Below are 24,004 nucleotides of genomic sequence, written 5' to 3' on the forward strand. Positions count from 1 at the left end.
CGAGAGGGAGCGAGTCCCACATTCTCCCCACTCCCTGAGGGAGTGAGTCCCACATTCTCCCCATTCCCTGCGGGGAGCGAGTCCCACATTCTCTCCCCACTCCCTAAGGGAGCGAGTCCCACATTCTCCCCATTCCCTGCGGGGAGCGAGTCCCACATTCTCCCCCAATCCCTGAGGGAGCGAGTCCCACATTCTCCCCCACTCCCTGTGGGGGCGAGTCCCACATTCTCCCCACTCCCTGTGGGAGCGAGTCCCACATTCTCCCCACTCTCTGCGGGGAGCGAGTCCCACATTCTCCCCACTCCCTGAGGGAGCGAGTCCCACATTCTCCCCCACTCCCTGTGGGAGCGAGTCCCACATTCTCCCCCACTCCCTGCGGGGAGGGAGTCCCACACTCTCCCCCACTCCCTGTGGGAGCGAGTCCCACATTCTCCCCCACTCCCCGGGGGAGCGAGTTCCACATACTCCCCACTCCCTGTGAGAGCGAGTCTCACGTTCTCCCCCACTCCCTGTGGGAGCGAGTCCCACATTCTCCCCCACTCCCTGTGGGAGCGAGTCCCACATTCTCCCCACTCCCTGTGGGAGCGAGTCCCACATTCTCCCCACTCCCTGTGGGAGCGAGTCCCACATTCTCCCCACTCCCTGTGGGAGCGAGTCCCACATTCTCCCCACTCCCTGTGGGAGCGAGTCCCACATTCTCCCCACTCTCTGCGGGGAGCGAGTCCCACATTCTCCCCCACTCCCTGAGGGAGCGAGTCCCACATTCTCCCCCACTCCCTGTGGGAGCGAGTCCCACATTCTCCCCCACTCCCCGGGGGAGCGAGTTCCACATTCTCCCCACTCCCTGTGAGAGCGAGTCTCACGTTCTCCCCCACTCCCTGTGGGAGCGAGTCCCACATTCTCCCCACTCCCTGCGGGGAGGGAGTCCCACATTCTCCCCACTCCCTGTGGGAGCGAGTCCCACATTCTCCCCACTCCCTGTGGGAGCGAGTCCCACATTCTCCCCACTCCCTGTGGGAGCGAGTCCCACATTCTCCCCACTCCCTGTGGGAGCGAGTCCCACATTCCCCCCACTCCCTGTGGGAGCGAGTCCCACATTCTCCCCACTCCCTGTGGGAGCGATTCTCACATTCTCCCCCACTCCCTGTGGGAGCGAGTCCCACATTCTCCCCACTCCCTGTGGGAGCGAGTCCCACATTCTCCCCACTCCCTGTGGGAGCGAGTCCCACATTCTCCCCACTCCCTGTGGGAGCGAGTCCCACATTCTCCCCACTCCCTGTGGGAGCGAGTCCCACATTCTCCCCCACTTCCTGTGGGAGCGAGTCCCACATTCTCCCCCACTCCCTGTGGGAGCGAGTCCCACATTCTCCCCACTCCCTGTGGGAGTGAGTCCCACATTCTCCCCACTCCCTGCGGGAGCGAGTCCCACATTCTCCCCACTCCCTGCGGGAAAAGCCAATTCTCCTGAATTCCCCATTGGATTTATTAGTCACTGTGTGATATTGATGTCCCCCCCCCCCTCAGTGCTAGGCCTGCCTTCTTCAAGTGGAAACATCTCTCCCTCTGCCTTATTTAACCAGTTCAGGATTTGAAAAACGTTTCTCACATCACTGCTCCCCGTTCGCTGTTGTCCTCGTGAAAAGAGCCCAACAGGAGCAGCCCTTCACTGATAACTTGTCCCCTCTCAGTCCTCCTCAGTTACTCTGGGGCCTGCAATGATGCCGCGGAGACATGATAGTGCATCTTTCACCTGTGAGTTCTACGTCCTCCTCCTTCGCCACACTCTTCATTGCCTCGTTCGTCACTTTCCCCATCCGCCTCTACAACTCCGACCACTCAGCGCTCCTCCGATTCTGCCCACCCTCCCCCTCGCGCGCGCGCGCCCGCCCTTCTCTCGCTCAAAACCTACCTCCTGCCTTGGCGATTCGGGGGGGCCCGATTCGACTCCTCCGAAACGTCCGAACCTTGGACCGTGTCAGAAGCGAGCGAGGCGCGGGCCGCGTATTCCGTGACCGCGCAAGCTGGAAGCTGACTTTGTGGCCCAGCCGGGGCGGGGGGGGGGGGTGTTGCAATGGCTGATCGCCTCGGAAACAGACTGATAGCTGCTTGTCCTTTTATTAATAAATCAGTTATTAAACATTGTGTAAAATCTGGAATTCCCCTGCTGTTGTGGGGGGGCTACAAAAGATCAATAAATAGTGATTATGGTTTATTGGGAGATTTTTCAAAGCTGCCATGTCTGTGCATTAACTGGGGCCAGAGATGGGGGGGGGGCAGGGGGGGGGGGGGGGTTGGGGAGCGGGGAGGAAGGAGGGAGAGCTTTAAAGAAAGGCATCACACCACTCTCTGAGACATCTGTAACAGTCTTCTGATTGTCTGTTGCCAGCGAAGCATATCTGTCTCATCCAGGATTTAAAGGCAAGTTTATCTTGCTTCAATAGTAGGAATTGGCCCAAGACATCTTTCGCCTGCAGGTAAGGTCAAAATGCAGGGATTAAACCGGGCTAATAACATTCTGTCCAATATTTTGCGCGCGTCTCACGCGCTCGCGGGCGCACTCGCGCGCCCCGAGCCAAGCTGTTCCAGTGCAGCTACGACACTGGCATCTACCCGGCAATGTGAAAATTGCCCAGGGGGGGGCGTCCTGTACACCAACAGAACCCCAAAGTGTATCACGGAGGTCACCTGAACCCACCTTTACTAGATCGTGGCATGGGGAGCGCACGGCCCACTCTCCAGGTGTGGGACAGCAGAAATTGAAAAGTATTCTTTAAAGCAAAACAATGTTTATTCCATGAACTCAAGTTAACCTTTTTAAAACATACAGTGAACATCTTCAAATACAACCCCCAATGAATACAACACTAAGTAATGCTTAATAACTTCCCAAACAACATCCAGAAGACAAAAGAAACACCTTTTAACAGAAGCACGTTAGGTTTACATTCACTACTGCGGCGTTGAGGTCCCAGGTTCGATCCCGGCTCTGGGTCACAATCCGCGTGGAGTTTGCGCATTCTCCCCGTGTCTGCGTGGGTTTCACCCCCCACAACCCAAAGATGTGCAGGGTTAGGTGGATTGGCCGCGCTAAATTGCCCCTTAATTGGGGAAAAAAAATAGTTGGGTGCTCGCAATTTATATATTTTTTAAAAAGGTAGAACATTTATCATTCTGAATTCACCAAATGGTCAAGAGATAGTCTTTTGATGGCAGAGAGATCGACAGTACACCTGCTCTGTCTGGCTTCAGCTCCAACACTGAAAACGAAACTCAAACACACCCTGCAGCAAACAGCCTAAAACGAAAGTAAAAAGCTGACAGACAGCCCAGCTCCACCCACACTCTGACATCACTGCAGTAATATGAGCAGCCCAAACATTTCTTAAAGCGACATTCTCATGACAAAACTGATGGAAGCAACAGCACTGACAAGCGGCACTTACTCGGCAATAACCCGCTCACGGGCGCTCAGTTTGGGTTCCGCCAGGGTCACGCCGCTCCTGACCTCATTGCAGCCTTGGTTCAAACGAGGACAAAAGAGTTCAACGCCTGAGGTGAGGGTGACTGCCCTCGACATCGGGGCAGCGTTTGACCGAGTGTGACGTCAAGGAGCCCGAGCTAAACTGGGGTCAGTGGGAATCAGGGGGGAAACTCTCCGCTGGTTGGCGTCATACCCGGCACAAAGGAAGATGGTCGGGAGTAAAAAGGGTGGGAATAAATCCAGCGAACTACAAATATCGAGGGATCGCTTTGGATAAGGAGAGAAAGGGAAGCTTATGGCAAATATCGAGGGTTCAAAACAGCAGACGCCCTAGCGGCAAGTGCCATAGAACATAGAACAATACAGCGCAGTACAGGCCCTTCGGCCCACGATGTTGCACCGAAACAAAAGCCATCTAACCTACACTATGCCATTATCATCCATATGTTTATCCAATAAACTTTTAAATGCCCTCAATGTTGGCGAGTTCACTACTGTAGCAGGTAGGGCATTCCACGGCCTCACTACTCTTTGCGTAAAGAAAATGATATTCAGATAAACATATCATGGTGCAAACACACATACACACTGATGGAGAGATCAACGGACCAATCAACACACACGCAACATCACAGCCAATCACCAGTGAGAGCACACGCACTATAAAACAGGGAACACCACGCTTCCCGCTCATTCCAGCAGGAGACAGCTCAGGACACAGAGCTCACAGCGCGCCACTCAGACATACACCATGTGCTGAGTGCCTCACTAAGATAGTGTTAGGGCTGGGTCCGCAGGTTAAAGGGTAAAGTACGAACCACAGCCAGAAGTTTACAGATGTTGTGATCAAGAGTAATAAAACAGAGTTGTACCATGAAAGGATGCTGGCCGGCAAAATAAAGGACAATCCTAAATTGCCGACCGGGCGGCGCCCGTCTGACGCTGGGATCGGCGGCTGGAGGGGCGTGGGTCGCTCCAGCGCCCTGCTGGCCCCCTCCCCCCTGCCGGGGTGAGAGTCGCTGCTGCTGAGGCCGCGCAGACGCCGTCGGGGGAAACGCGACGGCTTCAACACTTAGCCTCGGAAGCAGAGAATCCCGCCCCCTGCGTCGGCGTTCCCGCGTGAGAGGGAGAGTGTGGGTGTGGAAATAGACGGAGAGGAGGCTGAGAGTGGTCAGGCGGGCCACGTGAAGTGTATCCCAGGCTGTTGAGTGAGGCAAGCGAGGGGCGCTGGCAATCATTCTCAATTCGCCTCTGGCCACAGGAGAGGACTGGAGGATCGCCAATGTGGTACCGTTACGGAAGAAGGGAGGAAGGGATGAACCAGGAAACGACGGGCCAGTCAGTCTAACCTCCGTGGTGGAGGAACGGTCGGAAGCAATTCTGTGAGACAGAATCAATCTGCATTTGGAGAGGGCAGGGGTTAATCGAGAACAGTCCGCGCGGCTTTGTCAAGGGGAGGTCACGTCTGGCCAACTTGATTGAGCTTCTCGAAGAGGTGACCAGGTGTGGAGATGAGCGAAATGCATTTGACGTGGCCCACTTGGGCTTCAGCAAGGCCTTTGGTATGGTCCCTCACGGGAGGCTTGTAGCGAAGGTAAGAGCCCATCGTAGCCAAGGAAATTGGGCAAATTGGATCTAGAATGGCAGGAAGCAGAGGGTGATGGTCGAGGGGTGTTTTTTCTGACTGGGAGCCTGCGTCCAGTGGGGTCCCGCAGGGAGCAGTGTTGGGGCCCTTGCTGTTTGCGATTCATATAAATGATTTAGACATGAATGTCGGAGGGATGATCGGTAAGTTCGCGGATGATACGAAAATTAGTGGAGTGGTAAATAGTGTGGAGGATGTGGCCTTCGATTACAGATGGGCTGATCAAATGGAATTCAACACGGATAAGTATGAGGTGATGCATTTGGGCATAGAACATAGAACATTACAGCGCAGTACAGGCCCTTCAGCCCTCGATGTTGCGCCGACCTGTGAAACCACTCTAAAGCCCATCTACACTATTCCCTTATCATCCATATGTCTATCCAATGACCATTTGAATGCCCTTAGTGTTGGTGAGTCCACTACTGTTGCAGACAGGGCATTCCACGCCCTTACTACTCTCTGAGTAAAGAACCTACCTCTGACATCTGTCCTATATCTATCTCCCTCAATTTAAAGCTATGTCCCCTCGTGCTAGACATCACCATCCGAGGAAAAAGGCTCTCACTGTCCACCCTATCCAATCCTCTGATCATCTTGTATGCCTCAATTAAGTCACCTCTTAACCTTCTTCTCTCGAACGAAAACAGCCTCAAGTCCCTCAGCCTTTCCTCATAAGACCGTCCCTCCATACCAGGCAACATTCTGGGAAATCCCCTCTGCACCCTTTCCAACGCTTCCACATCCTTCCTATAATGCGGCGACCAGAATTGCACGCAATACTCCAAATGCGGCCGCACCAGAGTTTTGTACAGCTGCAACATGACCTCATGGCTCCGAAACTCAATCCCCCTACCAATAAAAGCTAACACACCGTACGCCTTCTTAACAACCCTCTCAACCTGGGTGGCAACTGGGTGGGCAGGGCCAACAAGGCAAGGACAAACGGCAGGACCCTGGGAAGCACCGAGGGAGCAGAGGGGCCTTGCTGTGCATGTACACCCGTCCCTTAAGGGTAGCAGAGCAGGTGGATACAGTGGTTAAGAAGGCCTATGGTACACTTGCCTTTATTAGCCGTGACCACAATCAACATCCTGGGGGGTTACCGAACTGGACCCCAGCAGGCAGTAAAGACATAGAACATAGAACATAGAAAATACAGCACAGAACAGGCCCTTCGGCCCACGATGTTGTGCCGAACCTTTGTCCTAGATTAATCATAGATTATCATTGAATTTACAGTGCAGAAGGAGGCCATTCGGCCCTTTGAGTCTGCACCAGCTCTTGGAAAGAGCACCCTACCCAAACTCAACACCTCCACCCAACACCAAGGGCAATTTGGACATTAAGGGCAATTTATCATTGGCCAATTCACCTAACCCGCACACCTTTGGACTGTGGGAGGAAACCGGAGCACCCGGAGGAAACCCACGCAGACACGGGGAGGACGTGCAGACTCCGCACAGACAATGACCCAAGCTGGAATCGAACCTGGGACCATGGATCTGTGAAGCAATTGTGCTATCCACAATGCTACCGTGCTGCCCTTAAGAACAAATAAATCTACACTATATCATTTTACCGTAATCCATGTACCTATCCAACAGCTGCTTGAAGGTCCCTAATGTTTCCGACTCAACTACTTCCACAGGCAGTGCATTCCATGCCCCCACTACTCTCTGGGTAAAGAACCTACCTCTGACATCCCTCCTATATCTTCCACCATTCACCTTCAATTTATGTCCCCTTGTAATGGTGTGTTCCACCTGGGGAAAAAGTCTCTGACTGTCTACTCTATCTATTCCCCTGATCATCTTATAAACCTCTATCAAGTCGCCCCTCATCCTTCTCCGCTCTAATGAGAAAAGGCCTAGCACCCTCAACCTTTCCTCGTAAGACCTACTCTCCATTCCAGGCAACATCCTGGTAAATCTTCTTTGCACCTTTTCCAGAGCTTCCACATCCTTCCTAAAATGAGGTGACCAGAACTGTACACAGTGCTCCAAATGTGGCCTTACCAAAGTTTTGTACAGCTGCATCAGTTTTCTACAGGCAGTAAAGAAGGCAAATGGTATGTTGGCCTTCTGAGGATTTGAGTGAAGGAATAGAGATGTTTTACTGCAATCGTACAGTGAGGCCACACCTGGAGTATTGTGGGCAGTTTTGGTCTCCTTATCCGAGATCCCTCCTCCGAACCGTTCGCCATCCCGACTCGGAAATATATCGGCCGTTCCTTCACTGTGGCTGGGGTCAAAATCCCTGAACTCCCTCCCGAACAGCACGGTGGGTGTTGTCATGTGGGAGTACCTTTAAGAAATGGGTGTTTATAAATGGGTGCGTACATAAATATCTGTAGTGCGAGTACCTTTAAGAAATGGGTGTTATTACTGCAGTGATGTCAGAGAGTGGGTGGAGCTGGGCTGTCTGTCGGCTTTTTACTTTCGTTTTAGGCCGATTGCTGCAGGGTGTGTTTTAGTTTCGTTCCCAGAGCTGCAGTCACAGCCAGAAGGTGTGTGAATCTCTCTCTGTAATCTAAAGACTGTAAATCGATCCTGGTGATTTAAAACCAGTAGCAGTAGTGACTTGAACCTGATGTGCTTCTGTTAAAAGGTGTTTTAAGTATTATGGATGTTAAAAGGAAAGTAAGAATTACTTAGTGTTGTATTCTTTGGGGGTTGTATTTGAATTGATGGTTGCTAAGATGTTCACTGTTTGTTTTAAAAAAGTTAACTTGAGTTCATAGAATAAACATTGTTTTGCTTCAAAAAATACTTTTCCTTTTCTGCTGTCCCACACCTGTAGAGTGGGCCGTGTGCTCCCCACACCACAATCTAGTAAAAGTTGTGGGTCAGGTGAACTTCATGCTACACTTTGGGGTTCTCTAAACCCTGGGCCATAACGATGTACCTACACCACACGGGGCTCACCCACCGCCTTCTCGAAGGGCAGTTAGCGGGGCGCACACCCCGGGAAGGGAGTGAAAGAAAGAAAATCTCCCACTTGTGCAGGTTGCAGAGAATGTGGCAGGGCGTGGTGGCAATCGACAAAGTCGCCCTTCCCCTGTCTTATCTCTGGGGCCAGCCCAGTGTGTGTGTTTGTGTGTGTGCACAGCAAGATTCCACACACACAGGAACGTGATTCGAGCGACGCGTACGACCCAACCCCCTTCCCGAAAGATAGCAGCTGTGGGGGTCTTTCGGGCACCTGAGAGGGGCAGACGGGGCCCTCGGGTGTCAACCCCTGTCCCCGAAAGCCCACATTCCTGGCGGTGGCAGGACCCCCCCCCCCCCCCCCCCCTCGGTACCGTTTGATGGCGACCGCTGCCCCCCGGCCCTTGGGTGTCGCTGTGGGGGAGGGAGGGAGGGGAGATTAGCAAATTGCCGGAGAACTCAGGCACAGCGAGTAATTAGGACGACAAATGTTGGCCCTCATTGCGAGGGGGAGTGGAGTATAAAGGGCTGGAGTCTTCCGTCACGCCCGTCGTAAGAACGGCGAGACCCCGACCATGGAGCAATCCTTGGTCGCCGGGCAGACATGCCGGGAAAATCCCGCCTAAATCCCAGACGTCCGACATCTCTACGGGGTTTTTGGAGTATTGTGAGCGGTTTTGGGCCCCGTATCTAAGGAAGGACGCGCTGGGCCTTGGAAAGGGGCCAGAGGGAGCTTCACAAGAATGATCCCTGGAATGAAGAGCTTGTCGTGTGCGGAACGGTTCAGGACTCTGGGTCTGTACTCGTTGGAGTTTAGAAGGATGAGGGGGATCTTATTGAAACGTACAGGATACTGCGAGGCCTGGATAGAGTGGACGTGGAGAGGACGTTTCCACTTGTAGGAGAAACTAGAACCAGAGGACACAGCCTCAGACTGAAGGGACGATCCTTTAAAACAGAGATGAGGAGGAATGTCTTCAGCCAGAGGGTTGGTGAATCTGTGGAACTCTTTGCCGCAGAAGGCTGTGGGAGGCCAAATCACTGAGCGCCTTTAAGACGGAGACAGAGAGGTTCTTGATCAATGAGGGGACCAGGGGTTTATGGCGGAATGAGCTAATTCCCGGGATGAGGTGGGAGGCTAACTCCGAGGGAGGATTGAAAAAGTTCTGCCTGTACCCCCTTGGGGTTTCGAAGGACGGGAGGTGGTCTTATTTGAAAGGGATCAGATTCTGAGGGGGGGGGGGGGCGCGGTTTGACAGGGTGGATACCGTAGAGGATGTTTTTGCCCTCGTAGGGGAACCTAGAACGAGGTGGGGGGGGGGGGGCAGTTTCAGAGTCGGTTGGGGGAGGGGGGGTCTCCCATTGACGACAGAGATGAGTAGGAATTACTTTTCTCGGAGGGTGGTCAGTCTGTGGAAATCTCCCCCCCCCCCCCCCCCCCCCCCCCCCCCCCCCATTGCAGGGAGCAGTGGGTCATTATATGTATTCGAGGCCGAGATTTTCTGAGCAATGGGGGTTGGAGGGTTATGGGAGAGAGGTGGACGGAGAGGGCGGTGGGTTTGAGGCCGCAGCCACACCCGGGCATGATCGGATCGAGCGGCAGAGTGAGCCCCGAGGGGCCTGATTGGCCTTACGCCCGCGCGCTGGCGGCCATTTTGAGACCTCACTCACCTTGGTGAAGCCTTTCTCTTCCAGCCTCCCTCCCAGGACCAGGCCGATGCCCGCCAGTTCCTTCACAGACTTCTCCTTCATGGGTTCCACCACAAAGTTCTTGTGTTTCTGCGACGTCGTGTTGGCTGTGGGGCAAATAGGAGGGCGCTCTGGAGCGAGGAGGGGGGGGGGGGAGAGAGAGAGAGAGAGGCGCAAACAGTAGCGAGAGGAGGCGAGAGACTGGGGGAGAGGGGGGGGGGGGTCTCAGGTACAAACAAAACCTTCCTTGCCAAGACCGTGAGCTCTGCTACCTGGTGGCACGGGGGTAGCAGTCAGATCGGGACACCAACAACCCTTTGCTGCCCTCCAGTCCCTGAGCTGAACAATCACAGGAAGTGGCTATTTAATTCAGCTTATGCATTCTTCTTCCCCCTCGATCCCATCCCATCCCCCCCCCCCGATTCTCTTCAATCTGTGCCCCTCCCCTCTGGTTACCCACCCTCCCGCCAACTGGGAAACACTCTCTCCTCATTAATAATAAGAACTTTTATTAGTGTCACAAGTAGGCTTACATTAACACTGCAGTGAAGTGACTGTGAAAATCTCCTCGTCGCCACATTCCGGCGCCTGTTCGGGTACACGGAGGGAGAATTCAGAATGTCCAATTCGCCCGACGAGCACGTCTTTCGGGACTTGTGGGAGGAAACCGGAGCGCCCGGAGGAAACCCACGCAGACACGGGGGGAGAACGTGCAGACTCCGCACAGACAACGACCCAAGCCCGGAATCGAACCCGGGACCCCGGCGCTGTGAAGCAACAGTGCTAACCGCTGTGCCTACCTCATCCAAACCCTTCCAGATTGCGAAAGTCTCGATTAAATCGCCCCCTTAACCTTCCCGGCTCCGATCCAGATCCTCCCGGTCTCTCTCCACATTCACTGGAGCCCCACATCCCTGGTCCCATTTTTTTTGTAGATCCCTTTTGATGGCCCGGACTGGGATCAGACCCCCTCCTCCCTGATGCACTATCAATTATGACAAGACGAGAGTAGGATGTGATTGAGGCTTTATTACACAGGGATGTGTGGCCTCCTGCAGCAGCTTACAAAATGGCTGCTGTTCGGAGAGCACACATATTTATACTCCGCCTCCTGGGCGGAGCCAGCAGGCAGGGACCTACCCCGTACCTGTAGTACAGGGGCCTTACCGTAATACCCATATATACAATATAAAACAACAGTGGTGACTACCACATTCACCCCCTGTTAGAAAGGAGTCCAGTGGGGGTGGTGGAAAACTATATACATACAGATTGGTTTTAAAATTACAAAGAAGGTTACTGATGCACGATCAATTGCACAAAGACTTGAGTTGGGTACAACTGAGGCTTTATTGCTCTAAGATGTGTGTCCTCCCACGGCAACTGGCGAAATGGCTGCAGCATGGAGGACACACATATTTATACTCCGCCTACTGGGTGGAGCCAGAAGGCAGGGATTACCAACGTACCTATAGTACAGGTCCTACCATACATCACCTAATAGAGGTGCAACAGTGGTTTACCACATTCACCCCCTGTTGATATTGAGTCCGGCGGGGGTGGTGGAGAACTAGATACAACAAATGGTTTCCTTTTTACATTTAAATTGACATTTGATAGGGAGCGTGCCGAAATCCTCTTCATCCTCGGGGGTGGGCAGGGGGAGGACGGATTGTCCCGGGGGGGGGGTTTGCTGCTGGGAACGCCGGGGGAGGGGAGGGTGGTGTCGGGACGGGGGGGGTGTCTGTGGGGACCCTGCGGATGCCAGGTCCCTGAGGGGGACAGTATCCTGACGGCCGTCGGGGTACGCCACGTAGGCATACTGGGGGTTCGCGTGGAGCAATTGCACCCTTTCCACCAACGGGCCCGCCTTGCGGAGTCGGACGTGCCGACGGAGCAGGACGGGTCCTGGAGCTGTGAGCCAAGTCGGGAGCGACACCCCGGATGTGGACTTCCTGGGGAAGGCAAAAACACATTCGTGGGGTGTGTTGTTAGTGGAGGTGCACAGTAGTGACCAGATGGAGTGCAGTGCATCAGGGAGGACCTCCTGCCAGCGGGAGGCCGGGAGGTTCCTGGACCATAGGGCCAGCTGGACGGCCCTCCAAACCGTCCCATTCTCCCGTTCTACTTGCCCGTTTCCCCGGGGGTTGTAGCTCGTCGTTCTGCTGGAGGCGATACCCCTGCTGAACAGGAACTGGCGCAGCTCATCACTCATGAATGAGGATCCCCTGTCACTGTGGATGTAGGCGGGGAAACCGAACAGAGCGAAGATTGTGAGATTGTGTTGAGGGCTTTGATGACGGTGGCAGACGTCATGTCCCCGGGGCATGGGATGGCGAAGGGGAATCTGGAGTACTCATCAACCACACTGAGAAAATACGTGTTATGCTCGGTGGAGGGGAGGGGCCCTTTGAAATCCACACTGAGGCGCTCAAAGGGGCGGGAGGCCTTCACCAGGCGCGCACGGTCCGGCTGGTAGAAGTGCGATTTGCACGCCGCACAGACCTGGCAGTCCCTGGTGATTGTCCGTACTACTTCGACGGAGTAGAGCAGATTGCGGGCCTTTATAAAATGATACAACCGTGTGACTCCCGGGTGACAAAGACTGTTGTGCAGGGTCCGGAGTCGGTCTACCTGTGCGCTGGCACATGTACCTCGGGATAGGGCGTCTGGGGGGCTCGTTGAGCTTACCGGGGCGATACAAAATCTTGTAATTGTAGGTGGAGAGCTCGATTCTCCACCGCAAGATCTTATCGTTCTTGATCTTGCCCCGCTGTGTGTTGTTAAACATGAAGGCAACCGACCGTTGGTCTGTGAGGAGAGTGAATCTCCTGCCGGCCAGGTAATGCCTCCAGTGCCGCACAGCTTCTACAATGGCTTGGGCCTCCTTTTCGACGGATGAGTGCCGAATTTCCGAGGCATGAAGGGTGCGGGAAAAGAATGCCACGGGTCAGCCTGCCTGATTGAGGGTGGCGGCTAGGGCGACGTCTGATGCGTCGCTCTCTACTTGAAAGGGCAGCGACTCGTCCACTGCGCGCATCCCGGCCGTGGCGATATCGGCTCTGATACGGGCGAAGGCCTGTTGGGCCTCGGCCGTCAGGGGAAACCGGGTTGACTGTATGAGTGGGCGGGCCTTGTCCGCATAGTTTTGGACCCACTGAGCGTAGTACGAAAAGAACCCCAGGGCAGCGTTTGAGGGCCTTGGGGCAGTGGGGAGGGGGAGCTCCATGAGGGGGCGCATGGGGGCGATAGCGGCGACTGCGCGGGCCTGGCACACCGCGGCAAAGTGCCCCTTCGAGCCGCAAGCCTTACTAAGGGCAGCACGGGCCGGGCAGCGTTGGCGGGGGGCGTTTCTGCTGGCCTCAAAAAATAACATCGGGGACCCCCGGGGTTCGCTGTCTGGCCCGTGGCACAGGCGTATTGGCTGGGTAAGGCCCCCGCTGGGGGCGGCCGTCTGTGGGGTCCACGATGCGTAGGAAGGGTGGGCCGCGCGGCTGGGGGTGTAGGCCTGGATGTTGCGCAAGGCGGCCGTCATAGAGAGCGCTAGCTTCTTTGTCTCTGCGAGATAGAGCGTGGCCCCCTCTAACAGTCGCTGGCGTATGAGGCCCGACCCAATCCCCGTAACAAACGCGTCCCGCATAAGGAAGTTTGAATGTTCCGTGGCCGTAACGGCCTGACAGTCACAGTCCCGGACGAATGGGATTAGGGCCCGCCAGAAGTCTTCTATGGACTCACCAGGAGTTGAGAGCGAGTGGCGAGGACGTGCCTGGCGAAGAGCGTGTTCGTCTTCTGGGCGTAATTCGCTTTGAGTAGCGTCATGGCTGCGGCGTAGTTCGGGGCGTCCTGGATCAGCGGAAACACGTTGGAGCTCAACCTCGAGTACAGGATCTGTATTTTCTGAGCCTCCGGAACAGGGCTGGGTGCCGAGTTGATGTACGCCTCGAAGCAAGCTAGCCAGTGCTGAAAGTCCTTTTTGGCGTCGCTTGATTGCGGATCCAGCTGCAGGCGACCCGGCTGGATACGGGGGTCCATCTTTTGTAAATCTTAGAGCAATAAATTGATGCACGATCAATTGCACAGAGACTTGAGTTGGGTACAACTGAGGCTTTATTGCTCTAAGATGTGTGGCCTCCCACAGCTGCTGCCGAAATGGCTGCAGCATGGAGGACACACATATTTATACTCCGCCTACTGGGCGGAGCCAGCAGGCAGGGACTACCGACGTACCTGTAGTACAGGTCCTACCATACATCACCTAATAGAGGTGCAACAGTGATTTACCACAAGACAGATGAGAGAGAGAGACAGATAGATCATAGAATTTACAGTGCAGAAGGAGGCCATTCGGCCCGTTGAGTCTGCACCGGCTCTTGGAAAGAGCACCCTACCCAAGGTCAACACATCCACCCTATCCCCATAACCCATAACCCAGTAACCCCACCCAACACTAAGGCAATTTTGGACACAAAGGGCAATTTATCACGGCCAATCCACCTAACCTGCACATCTTTGGACTGCGGGAGGAAACCGGAGCACCCGGAGGAAACCCACGCAGACACGGGGAGGATGTGCAGACTCCGCACAGACAGTGACCCAAGCCGGGAATCGAACCTGGGACCCTGGAGCTGTGAAGCAATTGTGGTAACCACTGTGCTACCGTGCTGCCCTCAAACACTTCAGGGTCATTTGGGAGTACAGAACTTAAGTAGACCTTAAAAGTGCCCAGTTGACCTCAAATGAATAATAATCGCTTATTGTCACAAGTAGGCTTCAATGACGTTACTGTGAACATCATAGAATTTACAGTGCAGAAGGAGGCCATTCGGCCCATCGAGTCCGCACCGGCTCTTGGAAAGAGCACCCTACCCAAGGTCAACACCTCTACCCTATCCCCATAACCCAGTAACTCCACCCAACACTAAGGGCAATTTTGGACACTAAGGGCAATTTATCACGGCCATTCCACCTAACCTGCACATCTTTGGACTAGTGGATAGTGAGAGAGACAGATGAGAGAGAGAGACAGAGACAAGAGAGGCAGAGACAACAAAGAACAAAGAAAAGTAGAGCACAGGAACGGGCCCTTCGGCCCTCCAAGCCCGTGCCGACCATGCTGCCCGACTAAACTACAATCTTCTACACTTCCGGGGTCCGTATCCCTCTATTCCCATCCTATTCATGTATTTGTCAAGATGCCCCTTAAATGTCACTATCGTCCCGGTTTCCACCACTTCCTCCGGTAGCGAGTTCCAGGCACCCACTACCCTCTGCGTAAAAAACTTGCCTCATGCATCTCCTCTAAACCTTGCCCCTCGCACCTTAAACCTATGCCCCCTAGTAATTGACCCCTCTACCCTGGGGAAAAGCCTCTGACTATCGACTCTGTTTATGCCCCTCATAATTTGGTAGACCTCTATCAGGTCGCCCCTCAACCTCCGTCGTTCCAGTGAGAACAAACCGAGTTTATTCAACCGCTCCTCATAGCTAATGCCCGCCATACCGGGCAACATCCTGGTAAATCTCTTCTGCACAGAGACAGAGACGAGAGAGAGGCAGATAGTGAGCGACAGATAGAGAGAGACAGAGACGATCAGAGGGACATAGCAGGTGAGAGAGACCGATAGATTCAAAGCGGGAGAAAAGAGTGAGTCAGTGAGGATGACAAACGGAGAGTGGAAGAGGCAGTAAGAGACCCAACCTCTTATCACCACCACACAGAAGTAAATGGGCTATTTAGCACAGGGCTAAATCGCTGGCTTTGAAAGCAGACCAAGGCAGGCCAGCAGCACGGTTCAATTCCCGCACCAGCCTCCCCCGAACAGGTGCCGGAATGTGGCGACTAGGGGCTTTTCACAGTAGATTCGTTGAAGCCTACTTGTGACAATAAGCGATTTTCATTTTCAAATGTGTGTTGGAAAGATGGAGAAACACCATCAATAGACAAATAATATATGAAAAATGAAAATCGCTTATTTTCACAAGTAGGCTTCAACGAATCTACTGTGAAAAGCCCCTAGTCGCCACAGTCCTCTTAACTTCATTGTTATTTGAGTGTTTTCTCATTCAATCAATCACCTATCGAAGAGCGAGACACGGAGATTGCTAAACATCTGTAGACAATAGAAGCAGGAGGAGGCCATTCGGCCCATCGAGCCCGCTCCCCCATTCATTACGATCATGGCTGATCATCGAGTTCAATAACCTGATCCCACCACCCCCCATATCCCTCGATCCCTTTAGCCCCCAAGAGCCAAATCTCATTCCTTCTTGAAATGACAACGTTTTGGCCTCAACGACTTTCTGTGGGAGCGAATTCCACAGATTCACCGCTCTCTCTGGGTGAAGGAATTTCTCCTCACCTCAGTCCTAAAGGGTTTACCCTGACCCTCAAACTCTGACCCCTAGTTCTGGACTCCCCCACCATCGGGAACATTCTTTCTGAATCTACCCTGTCCAATCTGTTAGAATTTTATGAGATCCCCTCTCACTCGTCTAAACTCCAATGAATATAATCCGAACCGACTTAGTCTCTCCTCATATGACAGTCCCCGCCATCCCAGGGATCAACCTTCGAGCACTCCCTCCATCGCAAGAACATCTTCCTCAGATAAGGACACCAGAACTGCCCACAATAATCCAGGTGTGGCCTCACCAAGGCCCTATACAATCGCAGTAAAACATCTCTATTCCGATACTCCAATCCTCTCGCTGTGAAGGCCAACATTTACCTTCTTACTGCCGGATGTACCTGCCGCTTACTTTCAGCGACTGATGCACGAGGACACCAAGATCTCGCTGAGTATCCGCCTCTCTCCATTTACACCCATTCAAATAACAATCTGCCGTCCTGTTTTTGCGTACGAAGCGGATAACCTCACATTTATCCACGCTATACTGCGTCTGCCACGCCGAAGGTTGAAGGGCGAGCAATGGATAGAAAAAAAAAGAGAGTGAGAGAATTAGAGGGAGAAAAAGAGTGGGAGAATGGGAGAGATAGAACGTGTGAGAGAGACTGAAGTAAAGAGAGTTAAAGAGAGGGGGGGGGGGGGGGTGGGGGTGGGGGGGGAGAGAAGGCAACACGAGACTAAAAGCGAGTTGAAGAGAGAGGGAGTGAAAAATAGAAAGGAGTGTGGGCAGGGGGAAAAGAGGCAGTAACGTGATATGGTACGAATTAAGTCATGGCATGATGGGAAAACGGGTCAATGGGAAGGCTGGTCAAAAGGTTGGAGACAATACCAGATAGACTGAAACTACTCAGTCCAGCTCCCCAGGCCCAGGTAAAGAATGCTGCCCGAACCATTTTCAGGCTAGTATGGCCGTAGGCCAACTCTGCATAACTTGAAGTCACACAATCTTGATAATGATAATGTATAAATATTGAGCTAACTCTCCGCGAGAGCGCGGAACTTGTGAAAGACTCAGCAGTTTTGTTGACTGCTCTCTGACTTCACGTTTCAGCCATTACTGCAGGCAGTTGTTTCCGAAAATAAAGCTTGCTATTCTGTCTTAACGAGTGTGTTGTATCTTTCTGCCACAGAACAAACAAAGAACAAAGAACAAAGAAATGTACAGCACAGGAACAGGCCCTTCGACCCTCCAAGCCCGTGCCGACCATACTGCCCGACTAAACTACAATCTTCTACACTTCCTGGGTCAGTATCCTTCTATTCCCATCCTATTCATATATTTGTCAAGATGCCCCTTAAATGCCCCTATCGTCCCTGCTTCCACTACCTCCTCCGGTAGTGAGTTCCAGGTACCCACTACCCTCTGCGTAAAAACTTGCCTCGTACATCTACTCTAAACCTTGCCCCTCTCACCTTAAACCTATGCCCCCTAGTAATTGACCCCTCTACCCTGGGGAAAAGCCTCTGACTATCCACTCTGTCTATGCCCCTCATAATTTTGTATACCTCTATCAGGTCGCCCCTCAACCTCCTTCGTTCCAGTGAAAACAAACCGAGTTATTCAATCGCTCCTCATAGCTTATGCCCTCCATACCAGGCAACATTCTGGTAAATCTCTTCTGCACCCTCTCTAAAGCCTCCACATCCTTCTGGTAGTGTGGCGACCAGAATTGAACACGATACTCCAAGTGTGGCCTAACTAAGGTTCTATACAGCTGCAACATGACTTGCCAATTCTTATACTCAATAAGAAGCGGGAAAATATTGACTTTGCCAGTAAGAGAATGTGACTATTGTTATATGGCCGTGGTAATGATCAACACAGAGATTTGGATCTTTGACTAGATCATTTATTAACAAGATGAACACGAGGAAAGATAATTAACGAACTATGATACAAACGGTAACAAATTATTGAATTCAGTGAATTCTCCTGGAGCTAGTTCCAGTGCGACTGTCCTCTAGTATGACTTACTACCAACTGCCGGATATCTTGAGGCACACGGAGGTTCTGTATCGCCACCTTCTGGTTGGAGGTCGTATCAAAAACTATATACATTGATAGGTAACTATATACAAAACCGTGCACAGGCATGTCACCACAACCATTAAGTTCTGTTCGTATTATATTTACCCAAGACGGGAATTAGGGGCAGAGGTTAAAGGCCACTTGGCCCCTCGAGCCAGCTCCACTATTTGCAGAGAGAGGATTCCACAGACTGATCTCCCTCCAAGAGACAAAATTCCTCCTCATCTCCGTCAAACGGTGGACCTCTTATTCTTAACCGTGTACTCTGGTTCCAGTTTCTCCCAGGAGGGGGGTGGAAACATCCGCTCAGCATCCACCCTGTCAAGGCCCCCCCCCCCCTCAGGATCTTAGATGTTTCGATAATCCACACTAACCGGCACGTCTTTGGACTGCGGGAGGAAACCAGAGCGCCCGGAGGAATCCCACGCAGACACGGGGGGGGGGGGGAGGGAGAACGTGCAGACTCCGCACAGTCACCCGAGACCAAAATCAAACCCGGGTCCCTGGCGCTGTGAGGCAGCAGTGCTAACTACTGTGCCACCATCAGCCAACCTGTCTCCCTAAGCCCGTAAGGTAAGCCCCTCCCCCATCAGGAATGGGTCGAGTCAACTTTCTCTAAATTGCTTAACGCAATTATATATTTTTTTCCAAATAGGGAGACCAAAACTGTGCACACTATTCCCGATGTGTAACTCACCAAGGCCCTGTACACCTCCATCTTCCATATTCCATTCCCTTTGCAGTACATGACAAGATTCCATTTGTCTTCCTGATCACTTGCTGCATCTGGGTACCAACTTTCTTGTTGCGATTCATGGAACCAGGGCACCCAGATCCCCCTGTACCACCGCGACGACCCCCTGCAGTCACTCTCGGGTGTCTGAAACTAAGGGGGGCAAAGTTTCAAATGTGGGGGCCACCCATTTAAGACGGAGATGAGGAGGAATCTTTTCTGCCCGAGGGTCGTGAGGCAGTGGAACTTTCTCCCCCAGAGAGCAGTGGAGGCTGTGCGTGAGTCTTCCTCCATCCCTAGTCCTGGACCAAGTCCGCCTGGTTGCGACCATTGAGGAGAATGAGCGACCCCAGCATCACGGGGAATGGATAGAGGGGGTGGCAGGAACTGAGGGCGAGGCGGATGGAGGGAGGGACAGGGAGGAGTGAGAGATAGAGATTGGATTGGATTTGTTTATTGTCACGTGTACCGAGGTACAGTGAAAAGTATTTTTCTGCGAGCAGCTCAACAGATCATTAAGTACATGGGAAGAAAAGGGAATAAAAGAAAATACATAATAGGGCAACACAACATATACAATGTAACTACATAAGCACTGGCATCGGATGAAGCATACAGGGTGTAGTGTTAATACAGGGGAAGAGTCAAAACGATAAATCAATTTGTGCCGACCAACACGATCCAGTGGTTCGACAAACCACTTTGGAGTACTGCGTACAGTTCTGGTCACCGCATTATAGGAAGGACGTGGAGGCTTTAGAGCGGGTGCAGAGGAGATTTACCAGGATGTTGCCTGGTATGGAGGGAAAATCTTATGAGGAAAGGCTGATGGACTTGAGGTTGTTTTCGTTGGAGAGAAGAAGGTTAAGAGGAGACTTAATAGAGGCATACAAAATGATCAGGGGGTTGGATAGGGTGGACAGTGAGAGCCTTCTCCCACGGATGGATATGGCTGGCACAAGGGGACATAACTTTAAACTGAGGGGTAATAGATATAGGACAGAGGTCAGAGGTAGGTTCTTTACGCAAAGAGTAGTGAGGCCGTGGAATGCCTAACTGCTACAGTGGTGAACTCGCCAACATTGAGGGCATTTAAAAGTTTATTGGATAAACATATGGATGATAATGGCATAGTGTAGGTTAGATGGCTTTTGTTTCGGTGCAACATCGTGGGCCGAAGGGCCTGTACTGCGCTGTATTGTTCTATGTTCTATGTTCTAAACCTCCCTCCATCTCACCGCCTGTCCTCCTCTCTCAATCACTCTATCCACCCCGTCAACCTCTGGCGTTCGGTCGGTGTCTTTCCTTCTCACCTTTTTCCATGTTGAAGTCACTGATGGCGGTTGTTCGGAGGTCCATCCCCGCTCTCCAGCAGGCTGAATGATCCATCGTGGCTTTGGAGCTTGATTGGAGCAAAGGCCGTACTCTCCACTGGTTGCTGGGGTTCAAGTGATGTGTGTGGGCCGGCGAGGAGGGACTAAGGCCCCAGTCACAGAGGGGTGGGGGGGGGGGGGGGTGGAGTCGGCCTTTATGGTGTCAGCATCGCACAGGGGTGACCAGCAGGGGCGGCCACTGTGCCCATTGTGACCTGGCCCACCCAACCTGTTTTAGGTGTGTTGGGGGGGGGGTTGTTACTAATACATGGGCAGTGATAAGACAGGGGGGGCACGCACATACCTCACCGTGCACGCACCCCTCCCCCTGCTGACTTTTACATAGACCAGTACAGGCCCTTCGGCCCGCGATATGCCGCCCATTTATCCAAATCTTTTTTTGTGTTTTTAATAAATTTAGAGTACCCAATTTATTTTTTCCAATTAAGGGGCAATTTAGCGTTGGCCAATCCACCTAACCCTGCACATCTTTTGGGTTGAGGGGGCGAAACCCACGCAGACACGGGAGAATGTGCAAACTCCACACGGACAGTGATCCAGGGCCGGGATCGAACCTGGGACCTCGGCGCCGTGAGGCAGCAGTGCTAACCACTGCGCCACCGTGCTGCCCTCATTTATCCTAATCTAAGATAACCTAACCTACACCCCTTCAGTTTACTGCTGTCCGTGTGCCTGTCCAAGAGTCGCTTAAATGTCTCGAATGACTCTGACTCCACCGCCTCTGCTGGCAGTGCATTCCACACACCCACCACTCTCTGTGTAAAGAACCTCTGACATCTCCCCCATACCTTCCTCCAATCACCTTAAAATTATGTCCCCTCGTGACAGCCATTGCCGCCCCGGGGAAAAGTCTCTGGCTGTCCCACTCTATCCATGCCTCTCATCACCTTGTACACCTCTATCAAGTCACCTCTCTGCCTTCTTCGCTCCAGTGAGAAAAGCCCCAGCTCCTCAACCTTTCTTCATAAGACATGTCCTCCAGTCCAGGCAGCATCCTGGTAAATCTCCTCTGTACCCTCTCCAAAGCATCCACGTCCTTCCTATAATGAGGCGACCAGAACTGGGCACAATATTCCAAGTGTGGTCTAACCAGGGTTTCGTAAAGCTGCAGCAAAACCTCGCGGCTCTTAAACTCAACCCCCCTGTTAATGAAAGCCAACACGCCATACGCCTTCTTTGGCGTGGTCGGGGGGGGGGGGGGGGGGGGGGGGGGCGCGTGAAAGGAACAGAGGAGAAGGGGGGCTGGCGTTGCCGAACTTCAGCAACTATTACTGGGCGGCCAACGTAGCGACGATAAGGAAATGGATGGTGGGTGTGGGTCGGTTTAGGAGCGGATGGAGGCTGCTTCGTGCAGGGGGCACTAGTTTAGCAGCCCTGGTCACGGCACCTCTGCCACTTCCGCCGGCGCGGTACTCCACCAGCCCGATAGTGGTGGCGGCTCTTCGGATCTGGGCCAGTGGAGGAGGCATGTAGGGGAGGCTGGAGCATCGGTGTGGACCCCAATCTGCGGCAACCACCGATTTGCCCTGGGGAACATGGACGGGGGGGTATCGACTGTGGCGGAGATTGCGTGGGTGGGTGATCTGTTCCTGGAAGGGAGCTTCCCGAGCATGAGGGCGTTGGAGAAGTTTGGCTGGTGGGAGGGAATGTCTTTAGATACTTACAGGTGCGGGATTTGTGCGCAGGCTAGTGCTGTCCTTCCCACCAAAGAGGAGGCAGGACAGGCTAGCATCGAGGGGAGAGATAGGTGAGGGTAGAGTCTCAGATATTTACAAAGAACTAATGGGAGCTGAGGATACGCAGACTGAGGATCTGAAGCTTAAGTGGGAGGAGGAGCTCAGTGGGGAGCTGGAGGACGGTATTTGGGCAGAAGCCCTGAGCAGAGTAAACACAACCGCAACATGCGCCAGGCTCAGCCTGATCCAGTTGAAGGTCGTGCCCATATGACGGTGTCCCGGATGAGTAAATTCTTCGGGCTGGAGGACAAGTGTGCCAGATGCGCCTGTGGGCCGGTTAATCATGTGCACATGTTCTGGTCGTGCCCTAGACTCGGGGGGGGGGGGGTTACTGGCAGGGATTCGCGGACATCATGTCCCGGATTTTGAAAACTGGGGTGGTAATGAGCCCGGAGGTGGCAATCGTTGGGGTGTCGGAGGACCCGCGAGTCAGGAGGAGGCCGGCGTCTTGGCCTTTGCTTCCCTCAAGGCCCCTGAAGACCGAAGTATGGCTATCGGACAGGGCGAGCTTTCTCGGTCGAGAGAAAGTTGAGTTCGCCTTGAGAGGCTCACTATCGGGGTTCGCCCGGAGGTGGCAGCCATTCATTGACTTCTTCGCGGAGAATTAATCGTTAGCCGGGGGGTAGTGTAGAGTAGGGGATGGTTTAGGCAGGTCCTTGCGCGAATAGAGTTGTGGTTTGTACTATGTGTTATTTGCTTTTCTTTTGTACAGTACTATACAATGTCATTGTTTTATATGCCAAAATACCTCAATAAAATTGTTTATAAAAAAAAATATTTCGCCACATTAAACTCCATCTGCCACTTTCTTGCCCACTCACTCAACCTGCCTACGTCCCTTTTAGAGGCTCCAGTGTCCTCTTCAGAACTTACTCTCCTGCCCTTGATGCAGCATCTTGTCAAACACCCTCAGGAAATCCCGACACAGTACATCCACAGCTTCCCCTCCATTTGGGTTGGTCAGTCTCGCTTTCACAGAACCATGTTGACTCTACCCCGGTTTTTGTACAATTCCTCAAATGTCTCGGTGTTAACCTCCTTAATAATGGATTCCAGCATTTTCATGGGACAGAGGTTCGACCGGCCTATCATTTCCGCTTTCTCCCGCCTTCCTTTCTTGGAGGGAGGTGTTGCATTCTGGTTGGTGATCACTGGGACCCTTCCGGAATCATGGAAAGACTACAAGTGCATCTACCATCTCTGCAGCCATGCCTAATGACAACACGACCGTAATGGGTCGGATCTCGAACAACGATGAGTCAGAGTATAGGAGGGAGATTGAGAACCTAGTGGAGTGGTGCAGCGACAACAATTTCTCCCTCAATGCCAGCAAAACTAAAGAGCTGGTCATTGACTTCAGGAAGCAAAGTACTGTACACACCCCTGTCAGCATCAACGGGGCCGAGGTGGAGATGGTTGACAGCTTCAAATTCCTTGGGGTGCACATCTCCAAAAATCTGTGGAGGGAGATAGAGAACCTCGTGGCACGGTGCAACGATAACAATCTCTCCCTCAATGTCAGGAGCTGGTCATTGACTTCAGGGGGCAGAGTGTCCTCCACGCCCGTCTGCATTAACGGGGCCGAGGTGGAGATGGTCGACAGCTTAAACGTCCTGGGTGTGCACATCACCAACAATCTGTCCTGGTCCACCCGCGACAAGGCTACGACCAAGAAAGCCCAACAGCGCCTATACTTCCTCAGGAAACTAAGGAAATTCGGCATTTCCACATTAACTCTTACCAACTTTTACAGATGCACCATAGAAAGCATTCTATCGGGCTGCATCACAGCCTGGTATGGCAACTGCTCGGCCCAGGACCGCAGGAAACTTCAGAGAGTCGTGAACACCGCCCAGTCCATCACACGAACCCACCTCCCATCCATTGACTCCGTCTACACCTCCCGCTGCCTGGGGAAAGCGGGCAGCATAATCAAAGATCCCTCCCAAACGGCTTACTC

The 24,004-nt window shown here is 53.0% G+C and overlaps 2 protein-coding genes across 2 annotated transcripts in view; both read right to left on the minus strand.

The window, feature by feature from the left end:
- Positions 1-2,101: 2,101 nt before the first annotated feature.
- On the minus strand, positions 2,102-20,386 carry LOC140400097 (barrier-to-autointegration factor A-like). Its single transcript, XM_072489571.1, has 3 exons — positions 20,228-20,386; positions 9,728-9,876; positions 2,102-2,468 (listed from the first exon to the last, which is right to left on the minus strand). The coding sequence occupies exons 1-3, from the start codon at positions 20,301-20,303 to the stop codon at positions 2,322-2,324; spliced, it is 372 nt and encodes a 123-aa protein (XP_072345672.1). The 5' UTR covers positions 20,304-20,386; the 3' UTR covers positions 2,102-2,321.
- A 2,630-nt stretch (positions 20,387-23,016) lies between these two features.
- The window catches only part of sart1 (spliceosome associated factor 1, recruiter of U4/U6.U5 tri-snRNP), a 6,490-nt gene continuing 5,502 nt past the window's right edge, over positions 23,017-24,004 (minus strand). The window contains exon 4 of the mRNA XM_072489667.1: positions 23,017-23,203. Coding sequence (XP_072345768.1) covers positions 23,017-23,203 — 187 coding nt within the window. The remainder of the gene's footprint in view (positions 23,204-24,004) is intronic.

The sequence above is a fragment of the Scyliorhinus torazame genome, chromosome 24 (genome assembly GCF_047496885.1).
Source record: "Scyliorhinus torazame isolate Kashiwa2021f chromosome 24, sScyTor2.1, whole genome shotgun sequence".
Classification (NCBI taxonomy): domain Eukaryota; kingdom Metazoa; phylum Chordata; class Chondrichthyes; order Carcharhiniformes; family Scyliorhinidae; genus Scyliorhinus; species Scyliorhinus torazame.